Raw genomic sequence first — 17,949 nt, forward strand, 5'->3', positions numbered from 1 at the left:
TTGTAGCCGTGTTCAAGAATGCATCGCTCATTCTCCTTGAACACATTAAGAGAAACTGATTGGAAGAGCTTTCCAGTCCTTCTCGTTCTAAGTGGACAACTAATAGTGTTCAAGGAAAGGTTCTTGTGTATTAGTGAAATGTTGTCAAGTTACGTGCTTTTTGTCTTCGGTCTCTTCCCCCTCCCCCCCCCGCCTTTGTACAAACACAATCTTCATGCAGATTGTGGGTGGTTTGGGGTGTTTACCGGAATCTTCTCCTCTTCCACCTCTAGCAGTCTCAATGGCAAACATCTACTAATTAATAGTGTTGCTTTCTGCCAGCTTAAAGAAAGCTCTTTGTAGACAAACCATCTTTAGGTGAAGGGGGCTTGCATCTTCAGCTTTTTCACCAAGCCTAGATTTTTCCCAGTTCTCAGGATTTTCAATTGCCTGGTTGCAGATAGCCGTCCAAGAAAAAGAGAATTAAAAAAGGATCGACATGGTGTTAATAGGCACAAAATGACAGCACTGCTATTGATGATGGAATTTGCTTCTTCCTTGTGGGCTGGGCTGGACTCCTTTGCAGGGAAACTTGGATAACCTCTCTGTTGAGTTGTGTACCAAAATCCCTTTTCCGGCGTGTTTTAAAATGTCTTCTTTAGAATGTAGTGGAATAAATGAATGTAATTCAGTTAGTGGATGCTCTTTTCCCCACAACCATACTTATACTGGATTTTTTTTCTTTGGATCTGTATTTATCAAGTTGAGGCTTCCTGTACCATTACAACACAAACAAGCAGAACAACTACATTTTAACCACCCATAAACTAAAAATAATTCATGAAATGAGGAGAAACAATATTTAACACAGTCTAGCTCTTTCAAGAAATAAGTGCATAAGTCTAGATTTTCCATGAAATAGGGTAAAGGAAATATCAAATTTTTGTGGGTGACACTAAATTGGATGAGGTAACCAGTACTCTAGAAAGAAAGCAATTAGATTCAAAATAAGACATGAGCTGAAAAATTACACAGAAATCTAACAGGGACAACTGCATTTTTTTTCACTGAAGAAGTAGAAATTCATTTATTTATTGGCTTGTTTTGTCTTTTGCCCTACTGATTTTACTAAGTTGTTCTAAATGGGCAAGTGTTCATTTGAACATCTGGTAGGTCTAGCTTATTAGCATAACTGTGTTGCCTTTTAGGTGTCTTCCATCTAATTCAATTTCTTGTTTTCCTTTTTAGATGTTTGGAAATTGGACTTTTGGTACCCTGGTCTTCACAGTTATGGTTATAACGGTTACAATGAAGGTACTGCAGTGCATTTGTGATTTTGCTTTCTAAGCTATTTTTAATTGTCTTTAATAACAGTCTGAGATCAATGCTGGAGCGATTTGACTATATTTAACTGGAAGAGTTAAATTAATATTGAAACCCATCAGTTTTGTTTGTGTTGGGATTTTTCTAACTGAAAACTCCCAATGTCAGTGAGGTTGTATTCTTCCAAACTCAGTTTTCTGAGACCAAATTATTTATTCAAGTGAGGTCAAAAGAAGCTTCTTTGTCTTTAAACCCAGCTACAAAGAACTCCTCATCTGGAGAAAAAAAAACATAGGCTCAAGAAAGTCCAAAAGTTAGTGCCAGGAGAATACTTTGATGCCTGAACAGATGCCTTGTTATTGTTGATCACACAATCAACAATGTTTTTACTGTTTTAATGCTTTTCACTGCTTTTATTGCTTTAAAATGTTTTAATTGTAATATATGTTTTGAATCGTGATCCACTGAGAGTTGTTTGCTGAGGTGGATGGTTATAGTATATATAAATAAATAAAACCAGATGTTTAGACTGAATTTTGCATTTTTATACACCTACTGAGCCCTTCCCAAGGACAGAGTCAGCTATATTCCGCCATGATTGTTTGATCAAGAACTGCCTTTTTTTTTTTTCAGTTGACCAGCGTAAAAGTCAGCTACAGGGAAGAAGCCATTCACATGCAGAACCAAAGTTGTGTTAAGGGTTTCAGAACTAAGGTTGTGCACAGCTTGGATTTAGAATACCAGTTCTCAATAAAACATATAAAAGTCAGTTTGGTATAGCAGTTAAGACATCAGACTAGAAACCAGGAGACGGGCCAGAAACTGGGAGGCTCTAAGTTCTAGTCCAGTGGTGGCGAACCTATGGCACGGGTGGCAGAGGCGGCACTCAGAGCCCTCTCTGTGGGCACACGCGCCGTCACCCCAGTCCTCGGCCTTCAGCTGGGTTTTATAAAACCTTTTTGCTTTAGGCCTCTGCCGCCATATGCAAAAAAAAAAAAAGGTTCAGTCAATTTCAACTTCTCGCAGGAAAAAAAAAGATCTTGCAAAGTTGGAATTGATTGATTGAACTTTTTAGTCCCACCCAGTCTGCCATTACCACCGCAGCCACGCCCACCCAATTGGCCAAGCCCACCCAATTGGCAACACCCAGCTAATGGGCCACACCCACCCGGCACTTGACGATGCATAAGTGTGTGGGTTTTGGGTTTCAGTTTGGGCACTCAGTCTCTAAAAGGTTTGCCATCACTGTTCTAGTCTCACCTTAGGCACCAAGCCAGCTATGTAACCTTGGGCCAGTCCTTCTTTCTCAGCCCTGGGAAGCAGCCAGTGGCAAACCACTGCTGAAATCTCACCCAGGAAACTGCAAGACTTGTCCAGACAGTTGCCCGCAGTCAGCACTGACTTAAAAGTACAAACAAAAAAGAATAATAAAACATGCAATGTTTTCACAGGCCTTAACTTTGTAATTACTTGTTTATTAAGAGATACAATTTTCTTTTTTTGTGTGTGCATAGATGGCAATAGAAACCCACTTTTGGACTTGGATAAATCATTTTGTTACTTGGGGGTCCATTGTGTTTTACTTCATCTTTTCCTTATTCTACGGCGGAATAATCTGGTAAGTAGTTAGTGTACCCAAACAGAAGAGTAGCAAAATATTGCTGCCTTAAATTTTTGCCATCAACAAAACCATGTTTGGACCTATAAGCAGGCTGTGAACCAGTGATGCATGTTTTTGTGTGTACACACACAGTGCATACGTATGCACACAAAACTTGTATTGCTGCATTTCTCAAGACTAACAATCCGGCACACAAGATGAAAAGAATAATAAAAAATAGAAATACTGTCATGTTACCCATGTGTTGTTCTATAGTGGCCCTTCTTTGTTGCCCAAACTTGAAGATGCAGTTTTAATTCTACTTCGAAATAGAATTTGACATAGTATCAGAGATGGATGATCACATCAAACAGTGGTAGCTTTTACACAGGCAAGCTACTACTGTTTATAAAGAGGGAACAAACTCCACATTCAGTAGCACTGATGATGTTACCTAGTTGGGTAATGAAACGTCTACAAGCAAACAATCAAGTCAGAACGTACCAAGCACCCCAGAATTCAACCTTGAGTTACATGTTTTCTCTTTTTGGAGGAAAGGCAGGAAATAAATCTTAAGGAACAAATAAATAATTGATTATTTCAATGTCCCATTTTTCAAATCTATGAAAGCCAAAACTTCTGCCAGGTTAATTTTTAGAGAAATGGATAAAAAGCTGATGCCTCCAGAATTTTAGGGCTTAACTGTGCATGCTGACATAGCTTTCAAAATGCAAAATACAATTATCAATTTACTAGGGGACAGTATTAAAAATAATAATGTGTTTGGGATGTACTTCTACATCTTTTTTACTTTAGATTCTCAGCCCCTAGGTTTTGCCTCATTCATTTCTAAACCATAGTCAGCGTTTTAAGCTTCAAAAGTTTGGAGCTACATTCATTGATTGATTACTTAGGAATGCAAACTTACATCTCTTAAGTTCAAAATGTCATGTGCCACAGCCTTCATTAGAGAGGCTGAGTGCTGCTTTTTATTATTATCACTATCCATATCCCTAAGTTTCCTCATTATCTCCCTTCAATGTTCTAAGGAGGTCTGTCTCTACACAGTTTCACATGACCAGCCAAAGTTGAATATGTGCAGCTGTGAACTTGCCCAGACCTTAAGATCAATGTTAGAAGTGATATTCTCTAGCTCCAAAGCCATGAGGCTGGTGGATACTACTAGTAGGAACAGGGCTTTCTCTAGTATGGATTTTATATCTTTGGAATTCAGTCCCTGGGAGATACAAGTAGCCCTAGATCAGGGGTAGGTAACCTTGGCTCTTTTATGACTCGTGGACTTCAACTCCCAGAATTCCTGAGCCAGCCGTGCTGGCTCAGGAATTCTGGGAGTTGAAGTCCACGAGTCATAAAAGAGCCAAGGTTGCCTACTCCTGCTCTAGATTAATGACCACAATTGAGCCAGAATTTCCATTGCTAAGTGAGACAGTTAAGTGAATTTTGCCCCATTTTACAACCCCATTTTACGACCAGTGGTTAAGTGAACCATTGCTGTTGTTAAATCAGTAACACAGTAGTAAAGTGAATCTGGCTTTCCCCCATTGACTTTGCATGCTAGAAGGTCACAAAAGATGATCACGTGACCCTGGGACACTGCAACCGTCATAAATATGAACCAGTTGCCAAGCGTCTGAATTTTGATCACCTGACCACGGGGAGGCTGCATTGGTCGTAAGTGTGGAAAAACAGTCATAGGTCACTTTGTAAAGTGCCGTTGTAACTTCAAACAGTCACTAAAGGAATGGTTGTAAGCTGAGGACTACCTGAACTATAATTTCGTCACTTTTCAATATTGAATATTTCCCACTGCTCTTAAGAGTGTCATCTAAATCAGGGGTCCCCAGGCCGTGGCCCACTACCAGGTTACGGCCTATTTGGAACCGGGCTGCACGAAAGGCGGGCTGATGCACACACGCAGTCCACTCACAAGGTGCTGGCCGGCGTGCATATGTGTACAGGCTGGCCCACCACTTACGTGGCCCGCTTCCCCTCTCCCCCCCCAGCCAAGTCACAAAGGTTGTGGACTGCTGATCTAAATGTTTTCCTTTGCTGCTCGTTAATTTCCATTTTCTTGTGTCCTTTCTCCTTCCAGGCCGTTTTTGCATACCCAAGACATGTACTTTGTATTTGTTCAGTTGCTGTCCAGCGGCTCTGCTTGGTTTGCCATAATCGTCATAGTTGTCACTTGCTTATTTCTTGATGTCGTGAAAAAAGTGTTTTACAGACACTTACAGCCCACAAGTACAGAAAAAGTCCAGGTAACTTATGCTTATGAGTGGTTTGATTAGCATTTGAGTTATTGGGAAGATTACATTTTTGAGCATTTCTCTGGATCTTTGTTGCTATTTTGCCTTCAGTTCTTAATTTACTGTAATTCTATGGTGAGTATTTTTTTTTAAAAAAAATCTATTTTCCAGCTTTTAAAATGTAATTTTTTTGTTTTCCTCTTGGTCATATTGCAATGTAACGAAAGTATTAATAAAGCTAAGGAAGTAAGATTTCTAAAAAAAATTTAACTAAGACATGGTGAGATAGTAAATATCCAATGATTCAGTCGTGAACTAGTTCCATTCTTGCCACTCAATTGCTTATTTATTAGTGATGAGTAAATATTAACTTAACATCCATCGTAATGTATGTAATTACTGTTATCAAATGATCTTGAGTTTTGGGGTAGCTATTTTTTCCCAAGATAAATAGATTTCTTGCATGGAGAATATTTAATATTTACTGCAGCATAACCTAGAATAGCCTTCCCCAACCTAGACTCCCAGCAGATGGATGAACTATAATCCCCCAAATTCCCAGCTGGCTGTGGAATTCCAGAAAAGTCCACGCATCCGGAGGACAGATACCATTCCCAACATTTCTTTGCTTTTGACAATTGCTTAGAAAAGGGGCTGGTAAATATTTGGAAACCCAGCAGGTAAAAATACTGCGAGGAATGGGACTGATTAATAAATGTATATTGAAAGAGATCAGATCCTGCTGCTCGTAGGTTCTTTTTTAAACTTTGGGGAGCGGAGTATCTTAAAAATCTGCTCTATAGTTCTGCTTTCCCATATTTGAGTTTATCGTATGATCACTTATTGGTCATCTCTTGTTTGGAGAAAAACACTTTTCCACAGTCTCGTTGAGCTGCACTGTAGTGCATTTTCTGGGAGGTGTTACGAGAGCGCTGATGGCCATTTGGTTTCCTTTACAGAATCATTTCAAATAGAGTAGAATCTGGCATTTCTGGAGTGAGAAAAGTCAGCTTTCTCTGTGGTTCACAATAGCCTCAGAGTATAATCTTTGCAATGCATCCTGTACATTTCATGAAAGCAAAGCATTCTTCATCACTTTATGCCACTTTATGAAAAATGACCATTATTAGAATCATATGCTTCCTTACAAGCTAAAATTATGGTAATATTGACCATCACTTAGTTGGACATGCAGTAATCATAAGTTCATTCAGCAGAATGAATATGCTAGATCAGGGATCCCCAAACCTGACAACTTTAAGACTTGTGGACTTCAACTTCAATGCTGGCTGAGGAATTCTGGGAGTTGAAGTCCACAAGTCTTAAAATGGCCAAGTTTGGAGATCCCTGTGCTCGATCATTCTTCCTTTTTTCACATACTGTGTGAAGGTGAAGCGTCTCCTCTTATTTTTTTAAATGGCAGTTGATTTTTCCTTTGAAATCCACTTATTAGGAGAGCCTGTGGTACTGTATGTTGAATATCCTTGGATCTGTGCAGGATGCCGTTAGGTGTGCTTGAGACTTCCTAGCAACATTAGGCTGTTGCAGTACCCACTATTACTCCCATAGACAATTGATGTTGTGTATGCTTTGTTTATCTTGACCAAAACCACAATGATCTATGCTAAGCAAATAGTTATGAAGAGACAAATGGACACAAATAAAAGGCCTAGGTTATCTGCTCGTTATCTCCTGTTCCTGTGTTTTAAATGTAGCTGTTTAAATAACATGGCAATCCTAATCTCTGTTTAAATCTCCTTCCCAATCAACCCTGTGCAATTAATACCTTTTTTAAAAAAAATCAGGAATTTCTGTAACATAGAACAGCCTCTCCCCCAACAAAATTGAAATTAATAGATGAGTGGGGTGGGAGTACAGTCTGAATACATCCAGAGGCTGCCAGATTGAATATCACTGGTATGGGATAACATAAAGAGTACTGCTTTAGAAAGTGGGACCCATAATGGCATCTCTTGAAAGCATGGATCTGAAGAGGGCACTTGCACTTAGAGATAAAGCAAGACTGTTTTTCCTGTTTCTTTCAGGAAGGTGTTTCTATATGCTTGTAAGCATTTTATTTTCTTCATCCTCTCTGTGATGTGCAGCTCATTAACTTGTCCACGTGGCAGGACTGGATCATGTTGGAAAGTTAATCAAATATATGTGCAGTAATGGAATAAATTGATTAATCTGTATCTGAAAGCTCCTGTCCAAGATGTTGTAGGTTCCTAAATGTTGCTGAACTAGAACATCCTTCGTTGGCCAGTCGGAATCAGGGCTGTTGCAAGTTGTACTTCAGCAAAATCTGGAATATTCCATGTTCTCCATTCATATCTTATTTGACAGATGTTGGCCGAACTGAAATCAATCCCTGCTTCTAGTTACGTTGGATCAACTCTGAGGAAAATCCCCATGTTAGGTCTACCTATATAACTGTATGCAGCTCCTGAATATAGCTTCATTTTTAAGAAAATGAAATGAATATTTGTTATTATAGCTTTTCTGCTTCTTTAAGAAAAAGTATTTTGCCATATATATTTTATGGTTCTGCTCAACAAACAACTTCTACTTTTCACTCACTTTTATTGGAGTTTTATTTTTAAGTTATAAGAACTCCAATTTTGATGGTAAAGGGCTAGTTGAGATGAAAAATCCAGGTAGAAAATAATCTAGATTGCCCATTTTAATAGAGAAAATGATCCAAGAAAAATCTAGGTCCGTATAACTGATCTGACTGGTATCTTGAGAAAAAGCAAGGTCAAAATCTTCCTTTTTGACATACTACCTTAAATACTTCTTGCAAAATGATTTCAGTACGTATACAATATGTGAGAATCTGCTTATGAAGCAGAATAACACCCTTAACCAGGTTAGTGTAAAAACCTTCAGCTGCATTTATACAGGTAATCCTCAACTTACAACCACAATTGAACCCAAAATTTCCATTGCTGAGTGAGACAGTTGTTAAGTTAGTTTTGCCCCCTCCCTTTACGCCTCTCTTGCCACAGTTGTTAAATGAATTGCTGCAGTTGTTATGTGAATCTGGCTTCCCCATTGACTTTGCTTGTCAGAAGGTCGCAAAAAGTGACTGTCACAAATAGTTGCCATTGTTGCAAAAGTTGACTATGGGGATACTACCATAGTCATAAGTGTGAAATCAGTCATGCGTCCCTTTTTTTCAGTGCTGTTGTAACTCCAAACGATCACTGAATGAACTGTTGTAAATCGAGGACTACTTGCACAACATTCTAAAGGGGCAGGGTGTGATGGTGGAGTAGCTCAATCTGTTGTGTGAACTCAACTGATTTAATTATTAACCACCTTAAGCATCTTGCATGTACCCAGCTAATAACTGCTATTCTCAAGATTTGCTGAGAAGTTTCTGTGCTAACGTTCACATCATTAAAGGTGATAATACAAAATTCCTATTGAGTAAGCCTGTTATATCAATCTTCAGATTATTTTTATGTAATTAATTTGACCTTCATGGTGGACTAGGAGTCTGGCTTTTTAAAGGCTATTACTTGATTTAGAAAGCCATGGCATTTCTTGTTGAAATTGATACTGAAAGTCTGAGTGGGGATGAAAGGTACCATGCAGAAGTAGTTGTGTTCCTTTTAAAAATTAGCTGCATGTAAATGACTAATTTTAACTTTACAGCAAGAGAAACAGTTCTCTGCCTAATTAAATTACATTCAAACAGCAAATCTGTGATCATCTGATTATACTGCTACTTTATCTGGAGGGAACAAGATTGGAAAAACCCAAGTTAGAATCATGTACTCACATAAAAATCAAGTTTTTTTTTTAAGTGTTTAAGAAATAACAAGATTTGATTTATTTATTTTGCTAAGAAATCCCAGTTAAATGGAAGTCCAACTCTATTGACAATAAAAACCTGTTTTCAAGACAACCTTTTAAATTACTTTGCATTGCTAAATACAACCATTGTTTTGAACTCAGATCACACAAGCGTTTAAGATGCCCTTGAAAACCAAATTTATTTGCATCTAGTATCTATTTTAAATTTGTACTTAATTGTGGGGAAGTTCCTGAAGGCCTGTTTTGTTTACCGTGTGATGGCTGTTTCTCAATCTAATTGGAAGTGGAAATGCAGTTTTGATTTGACTTTACTATTTTGTATCTTGCTCTCATCTTCTATGCCATTATGTAGTTCATAGAAGGGGGAAAAAAATACCTCTAAGGAAAACATCTCTGTAAGAAATCCCCTTTTTTCCCCTTTTTTAAAAATAAGATGCGGTTATCTGTCCATCCCAACCCGCGTCTCTAAATGCAAACAGCAGCTTTAAAATTCGGCAGCTAAGACTGAATGACATAGATGGTTTTAGAAAATGGCTTGCTTATATTAAGTCTCCTATGTGTAAGGAACACTGGTTTGCAACAGCCAACAGCTAAAGTCAAAGGAATCGTAACCAGGAAGTGAATTTAGCACAAATCCCCCTTAAACAATGCAGATGGGTATAAATACTTCCTGAATTAAACTGCAAACCAAAATTCTTCTCTGCATTGATCATGTTGTTCCCCACCCTTAATCGTTCAGAAACCAGTGTCTCTGCACATATGGGCTTTGCAAATGAAAGTTGTGTCTTTTTGAGAACTTTGTCCTGTGTCTGCCTTATTGAACAATGTGACTACCTTCTCACTGATCTGTGTGTTCCATCCCTTCTTTATCCACTTGTAGATGTACTCCAGCAGAGTTGCTTTAAGTGAGGAATGCATCGCACTACAGCCGTTGTCCAGGGCAACGAGTCAGCTGAGCAAAATTAGGTAGAGTAGGAGGGGCAGTTCTCCATCCAATTTTATGCATGATGAAGGTCAGCTAACCAGCACTAAGAGAAGGGGAAATGGCATGTTGGACTCTAGTGTGAACTAAGAGGGCAGTCACAGCAGCACAAGTTGGTATCTTTCTGCCTTCCCCTTAGCTTTGCTACGTATGTTCTATGTTCGCAGGCCAACTCTAGCATGTGTTTCATTTCTTCCCTAATATTTCTCGGGGTGGAGGGGCAAGGGGAAAATTGCAAGCATGATGATCGGGTGCAGAATCCCAGTCTACTCCATGTTCTGTGATAAAGATAACACTTTAAAAAAAAAATCAAGCATGGTCTGAGCGCTTCTGCCTAACTCAACCATCCATGATGTTAACGGTGCATGTGGCATGCACTGTCGAACAGAAACAGCTGCAGCAAGAGTCTCTCCTTTGTAGATCATTGTGCCTTTTGCTAACTGGATTCTTTTTCCTCTTACTGTTTACGTAGCTGTATGTGTATGTTTTGCATCTAAGTGTATTATGGGTATGTCTACTTAACAGGACAGTTGATGGAAAGGGAATGGGCTGGGTGAGGACTTTTGTAATTGAAACCCATAGCTGATTCATTGGGTCAGGATTAAATTTGCCCAGAGATGGGATGCTAGAGACTAAGCATCCCATCTCTGGGCAATTAAGATAGAGCCGTGGTGGGGCAGTGAATGCAGTATTGCAGGCTAATTCTGCTGATTGTCAGCCTGACCAGCTCAAGGTTGACCCAGCCTTCCATCCTTCCGAGGTCGGTAAAATGAGGACCCAGATTGTTGGGGGGCAAATATGCTGACACTATAAATCGCTTAGAGAGGGTTGTAAAACACTGTGACGTGGTATATACTGTAAGTCTGAGCGCTGCTGTTATTGCTAAATATAGGAGTAATTTGCACCAATATGAAGACCATATGCAAGACCTTGTTCTTAGTTTCCAGATTTATTGTTAACATTGGGAACCAAATGTTCCCTATCAGGGAAACGTCCAGGTATGTGGACTTCAGCTCCCAGAATTTCCATCTGTGACTATCTGGAAAGTCTGGCAGTTGAAGTGTCTCTATTTCGCAGGTGCCCAAGTTAGGGAGAGATGGCACAAAAGATCGTGTGTCTTTAAGATGTAAGACTGACACTGAGCATGGTCTAGTTCTGCTTAACCAGCCAAGTTTTATCCAGTCATTCTGCGTGTGTCTCTCAACTTGTGTCACCCCCTCTTTCCTTCCATCAGCACCAAATGATGGTTTAACCATGGTAACTGCGCTAGAAATAACAAACCGATGGTCATTCTGTGCTTCAAAAGAAGACTTGGTGAATAAGGAGCATTAAGACATCCAGCATTAACGTGTCCCTCCAAATTTGGCCAATCTGTTGATGGCAAGAGAAAAGCCTTAAGAGGGTGTGCAGTGGGATTCACAAAGTCTATTCAACTGTCAATCCTCTTTCCTGTCTACTATGTTGAAGGCCAGTGTGAACTAATAAATACTGGTAGTGACTTTGTTATTGAAAACACAAAATGAGAGAGCCAAATATATTAAATAGTAGAGATTAAGCATATGCTTTTGGACAGCATTTCCCAAGGTAGTAGTGAATTTGCATATCACATAATCATAAATCATAGAACTGGAAGAGACTTCGGAGGTCTTCAAATTCATACCAAATTCGTTTTGACATTCCCTAGTAAATTGTCCATTTTCTCTTACTTTTAAGGGCTATGCAAGATGCAGTTTGTCTGCTGTGAAATTAATGAAAAAACTAAGATTAATCATGGATTGTTTCATTCATAGGTAATAGCCCTTAGATTTAAAGGGTGTCTTCTGTTAATAATTCTGGAACTGTGGTCTTAATTAAATCAAATATTTTTGAATAACAAGAGTAAAAATATATTTGCTGGGGTTGTTTGGAGATACTTCACCATTGTCAATCTTTCCCAACCTGTCTTGGTAAGTAGAAGATTAGAATGGTGAAGGGAGTATTTTCATAGGTTCTGTGGGCTTCCTAATAAACATTCCTAGGTTTCCTTTTTATCTTTGTAAATTTTATCCTTTGCTATCACTGCCTCAAATCCAGTTCCACTTAAATCTATATGTTCATTTGAAAATAGTTGTGACTATTTTAAAGGTCTGCAGGTGTCTTGTTTGTTCTACTGCAGACATGTCAAACACAAGGCCCGGGGGCCGGATGCAGCCTGCGAAGTGGTTTCATGTGGCCCGCGAAGCCATCCTGGAAACAGTGAGAGAACGGCCCCCGCTGCCTTGGCCCTGGCCCAGGCCGGCCAGGAACCAATGTACAATTTTGTGGTGGCCATCTATGCTGAAACGCATTCAGTCTTAGCTCCACAAGGCCGTCCGGAAACACCAAGGAACCAGTCCCTGCCGTGTCGGCCCCGACCCCTGGGTGCATGCTGGGGAGGTGTCACCCTTTGTGAGGAATGAAGAAATGGGCCATGCCTTGGCGCTTGCCCCGGTCCCACCCCCTTCTGCCAGAGACCCTCAGATCTGTCCCACTCCTGCCCAGGCCCCCTTGACACGAACGATATAGAGTTGGCCATGCCCACCCAGTAGGCCACACCCACTCCATCCACACCCACCCTGGCCACACCCACCCAGCCCCTCGAGGGCAACTGCAATGCTGATATGGCCCTCAATGAAATTGAGTCTGACACCCCTGTTCTACTGCAATCAAGATACACCCTAGACTAGAAAATGCCAATTTTCTGTTCTTGGTTACTGCAGAGTATCCCAACCGTGACAATTTGAACATTTGTGGGCTTCAACTTCCAGAGTTTCCCAGCCACTATGCTGGCTGGAGAATTCCTGGAATTGAAGGCCACACATCTTCTAGTTGCTAAGGTTAAGAAATGCTGGGTTACAGGGTAACACGTCCCCTCTGATTAACAGGTAGAAAATCCTGTTTTAACACTTCCCTCCATTGATATGTCTGATAGAGACCCTCGGGGTCTACTCTGATTTGAGCTTTGTATTGGAATGGCTGTTATTAATATTAGACTGAGTAGATTTCTTTCAATATCTGTCTCCATTTCTTCCATAATCAGGGCCTATCTCCTGAATCAGAGTGAAAGGTGAAATCAGTAAGTGCTGTGTAAAGTTTTCTTTTGAATCCATTGAGCTGAAAGTTTTGAATTGAGCCTTTCAGCATAATAGAGTGATCTATCATACGGGGGCCTTTTTAAAATTTTTGACTGTTACAGATATAAAAAGCTTGTGACTTCCTTCTGGTCATCCAGTTTTCCACATATCGAGCAAAAAGCTTGGAGATTGATTGGGTGGCTGGGAGAGTTCTCACCAAGTGCTCTTTTTAAAATTGGTTATATAATACCTTGTTTCCAGTTAGTAAGCACACTACGGAAACAGTTTACAAGTCCCAGCGGTGCTTTTCCGAAAGGCAACTGGACTTTCTTGTTTTTTTTTTCTTTGAAAATGTTTCATTTCTCATTCAGTTCAACTGAAGAAGCTTCTTGGATGATGATAATAATAATGATGATAAAGTTGGAAGGGACCTTGGAGGTCATCTAGTCCAACTCCCTGCTCAGGCAGGAAACCCTATACCATTTCGGAAAAATGGCTGCCCAGTCTCTTCTTAAAAACTTCCAGTGTTGGAGCATTCACCGCTTCTGGAGGCAGGTTGTTCCATTGGTTAATTGTTCTAACTGTCAGGAAATTCCTCCTTAGTTCCAGGTTGCTTGTCTCCTTGATTAGTTTCTATCCGTTGCTTCTTGTCCTGCCTTCAGGCGCTTTGGAAAATAGCTTGACTCCCTCTTCTTTGGGGCAGCCCCTGAGATATTGGAAGACTGCTATCATGTCCCCCCTCGTCCTTCTCTTCGTTAAACTAGACATATCCAATTCCAGCAACTGTTCCATATATGCTTTAGCCTCCAGTCCCCTAATCATCTTTGTTGCTCTTCTCTGTACTCTTTCTAGAGTCTCAACATCTTTTTTACATCGTGGTGACCAAAACTGGATGCAGTATTCCAAGTGTGGCCTTACCAAGGCATTGTAAAGTTTAAAAATACTTTCAAAGAAAGAAACCCAAGAAAGTCCAGTTGCCTTTTGGAAAAGTACCATTTGGACAACCATGACTTGCATGATTGAGAATCTCTATAGATTCTATTTCAAGCAATAGCTTTATATCTTAATTGGCCTGAGGTATTAATTGTATTAGGTCTTCAAATATAATATGTGCTACAACGTGCATTTATATTATCTACAAGAAAGGGACAGATTCAGACAATTTTAGTTATAACAGGCTGTTTGGGGAAAGGAAATGCTTACTAATTCAGAGAACATACTGTCTTTGCTGAAAATGTAGATTAACATGAGTGTAGGATAAGGCTGTTTTGCTTGAATGTTTGACCCCGTGTGCTCTTTTTAATGTGATACTGAGTAGAGCACTTTACCTGTTCTTCTATCACCGTGGCTGTTAAATTGGGAGCCGGGGGGGGGGGGGAGACTTGGGCACATACTGGATATAATGGAGCAATTTGTAATTGCTTTTTTGTGAGTCAGGGATCCCCTTTGGGTCTCCTATTGCCAAGACACCTGTAAAAGTACAGAATCCTGGAGTTTTTTGGGGGGAGGGATAATAACTTTATTCGAAACTGGGAAAGGGGGGTAATTGGGTCCAGCAGTTTCAAGAATTACAAATTTACCAGGATCTGTCTTTTCCACAAATTCCATCTTCCATGGTTAACTGCAAGTAAATATTTTAAAGCCAGCATCATCTTGTCTTTTTTAAAATTTTGATTCCTCAGCAATATCTGTGAGTCCAGCTGGATTTTTCCAGCTCTGACCAGGTGGCAAATTATGCCACTTCTGCTAATATTTGCAACAGCAAATGGGCAATTAATTGTTAGTAAACCTCTTAAGTTCAAACCGTAATGGAAGAAGTAAATATTTTCATTTGAGAAAAGGGAATTTTTCAAGTGTTTCTGAGCAGCGTTACGATATTTCTGGCATAGATTTTAAAACTAATTTTAAAAGGTATTTAGCTATGTAAGTAATTGCTGCCTCTTGTTTTGAGTCCTAAGTGCCTCACTAACGTCTCACTTTTAAATCCTCAGTGCCTTTTTTTTTCTAATAATGAGTTTCCATATTAATTTTAAGTCATCCTGATGATGAGGCAACATTTTGCAATTTCAGCTGAATGTCCTGCTTTTCTTTGTTTTTTCCTTGATGACATTGATTCTTCTCTCAGATAAATAAACTGTTTTGCTTTGCTTTGTTCTCTCTTTAGAGCTACTTGTGGCCACTTTATAAAAATAATAATAAAAATAATAATAATAAAGTTGGAAGGGACCTTGGAGGTCATCTAGTCCAACCCCCTGCTCAGGCAGGTAACCCTATACCATTTCAGACAAACGGCTGTCCAGTCTCTTCTTAAAAACTTCCACTGTTGGAACATTCACCACTTCTGGAGGCAGGTTGTTCCACTGGTTAATTGTTCTAACTGTCAGGAAGTTTCTCCTTAGTTCTAGGATGAAAATTATTCCCAACTTTTTTTAAGAACTGGTGTCATGGTATTTAATCACCACTTTCTTCGAGCTTTGATGGTATACCGTAGGCCATTTTATAGTGGAAGGGGAAAAACTAGGTATGAATAGAGAGAAAAATAGGTAGAGGCACGGTGGCCTAGAGGTGAAGATGCTCGCCTCACGCTCAGGAGGCCGAGAGTTCAATCCTAGGTAGAAGCAGATGTTTCTCTATCAGGGCTTAAAGAGAAAATATCTGCTGCGAACTCCGCATAGGTGTTAGGAAGGGCATCTGGCCAGTAAATGCTCAGCTCCATTCAGTCATTCCAACCCCACCCTGAAGCAAGGGATTAAAAGGGTCATAAAAAGAAGAAAAAGAGAGAGAGAGAGAAGCAACGGATGGAAACTAAGCAAAGAGAAAAGCAACCTAGAACTAAGGAGAAACTTCCTGACAGAACAATTAATCAGTGGAACAACCTGCCTCCAGAAGTGGTAAATGCTCCAACACTGGACGTTTTTAAGAAGAGACTGGACAGCCATTTGTCCAAAATGGTATAGGGTTTCCTGCCTGAGCAGGGGGTTGGACTAGATGACCTCCAAGGTCCCTTCCAACTATTATTATTATTATTAATAATAATAATAATAATCATCATCATCATCATCATCATCATCATCGCACAGTCAGACAGATGTTCAGACTGGATTTGGCATTTTTGTCTACCTATCGAGTCCTTACCCAGGACCTGGGATAGGCAGATGTGGATGTTTGATGGCATTACAGATCTCGTCGCAGGATGGAAGCGGTTCCTAGTAAGGCCGCCTTTTGCAATTGACTAATGGTGAATTTGTCAATGCCAACGGTGTTCAAGTGGTGCTCCAGTTGTTTTGGGATTGCACCCAAGGCGCCTGTTACTATTGGTACTACCCTTGCTTGCCTTTGTCACAGTCTTTCTATTTCTATTTGTAGGTCTCTGTATTTTGTTATCTTCTCCAGTTCTTTCTCATCTATTCTGCTGTCTCCAGGCACTGCCACGTCCACTATCCAGGAGATATTATTATTGTTATTGTTGTTGTTGTTACTACTACTACTACTACTGCTATTAAATAGATATGAATAGAGATTTGTTCTTAAATCTAATAGTAAACAAATGTTGAGAAATCATTTTTTGCTATGTGAATAAGAACGGATTTGCTTTTCTCTTTCATTCAGTCTTTCTTAGTATTTTTTTTAACAGAGGGATCCTTGAAACAATTTTCAGACCTCAGGGAACTCTTTCATAAAACATTATTGTACGTACAGCTTTTTCCCTTTCTTATTGCAAAAGGTATGAAAACTTCGCAAAAACGTTTATTTCAACCCACATTTTACAACCACAGCAAAGTGGCAGGACAGCAACTGAATGGAGCGCATAAAAAAAAATCTCATTGCTGTGAATGTTAGCATCGCCATGAGTGTCATGACATTAAAATGTCATGCCATTAAAAAAATGATGTTTATGGTTTAATGATGATGTCTCGGAGCATCCGGTGGGAAAAAGCTGGTTTCATTATTTATTCATCCAGTGTATGATAGAATGAGAATAATCAAATGATTAAAAATATATTGTGCAGCATTTGGAACATAAATCCATCATTCTCGCCTTCTTGCTTCTGATCCCATTAGCAATACAGGTAGTCCTCAACTTAGGACCACAATTAAGCCCAAAATTTCTACTGCTAAGCAAGATGGCTGCTAAGTGAGTTTTGACCCATTTTATGACCTTTCTTGCCATGTTGTTAAGTGAATCACTGAGGTTGTTAAGTTAGTAACTCGGTTGTTAAGTGAACCATGTGTCCCCGTTGATTTTTCTTGTAAGAAGGTCGCAACGGGATCACATGACCCTGGGACACACAGCAACGTCATAAATATGAGCCAGTTGCTGAGCTTCTGAATTTTGATCACGTGACCACAAGGATACTACAACGGTCACAAGTGGAAAGCTGGTCGTAGGTCACATTGCCATTGTAACTTCAAACGCTCACTAAATTCATTGTTGTAAGTCAAGGAATACCTGTATTCAGTCTTTGAATATTTAAACCATTTGCTACATTTATAACTGTTCCACTGCTTCACACGCCTTTCCCAATAACAGTGCAGGCGTAGTTGATTTGCTTACAACCATCTCATGAAACATTCTCAGCACAGAGATGTATTTTTGACCCTAATGTAGCCCTAGCAAAAACGTTAAGTCAAAGCATATATTTCAGAACTGGTGTTCCTAAAATAGGCATCTATTATTTTTTTTTAAAAAAGAAAAGAAAAAGAAATGTAACTGGTTTTGCATTTGTCTTGATGCACATTAGAGCAGGGGTCCCCAACTTCCGGGCTGTGGCCTGTTTGACCACCGGGCCGCGTGAGTGGCTGGCCAGTGCGTGCACGTGTGTGGGTGCACTCGCCTCCCCCTCGCAGTAGCGTTGCTGTGAGTCACGCATGCGCTAGTGTCGC

General features: G+C 39.8%; 1 protein-coding gene across 1 annotated transcript in view; it reads left to right on the top strand.

The window, feature by feature from the left end:
* The first annotated feature begins 1,227 nt into the window (after positions 1-1,227).
* Positions 1,228-17,949, top strand: part of LOC107293264 (probable phospholipid-transporting ATPase IF) — a 26,447-nt gene continuing 9,725 nt past the window's right edge. The window contains exons 1-3 of the mRNA XM_015822408.1: positions 1,228-1,293; positions 2,817-2,920; positions 5,016-5,181. Of these exons, the coding sequence (XP_015677894.1) occupies positions 1,228-1,293; positions 2,817-2,920; positions 5,016-5,181 (336 nt within the window). The remainder of the gene's footprint in view (positions 1,294-2,816; positions 2,921-5,015; positions 5,182-17,949) is intronic.

Source organism: Protobothrops mucrosquamatus, unplaced genomic scaffold (genome assembly GCF_001527695.2).
Source record: "Protobothrops mucrosquamatus isolate PMUCROS unplaced genomic scaffold, P.Mucros_1.0 scaffold1554, whole genome shotgun sequence".
NCBI lineage: Eukaryota > Metazoa > Chordata > Lepidosauria > Squamata > Viperidae > Protobothrops > Protobothrops mucrosquamatus.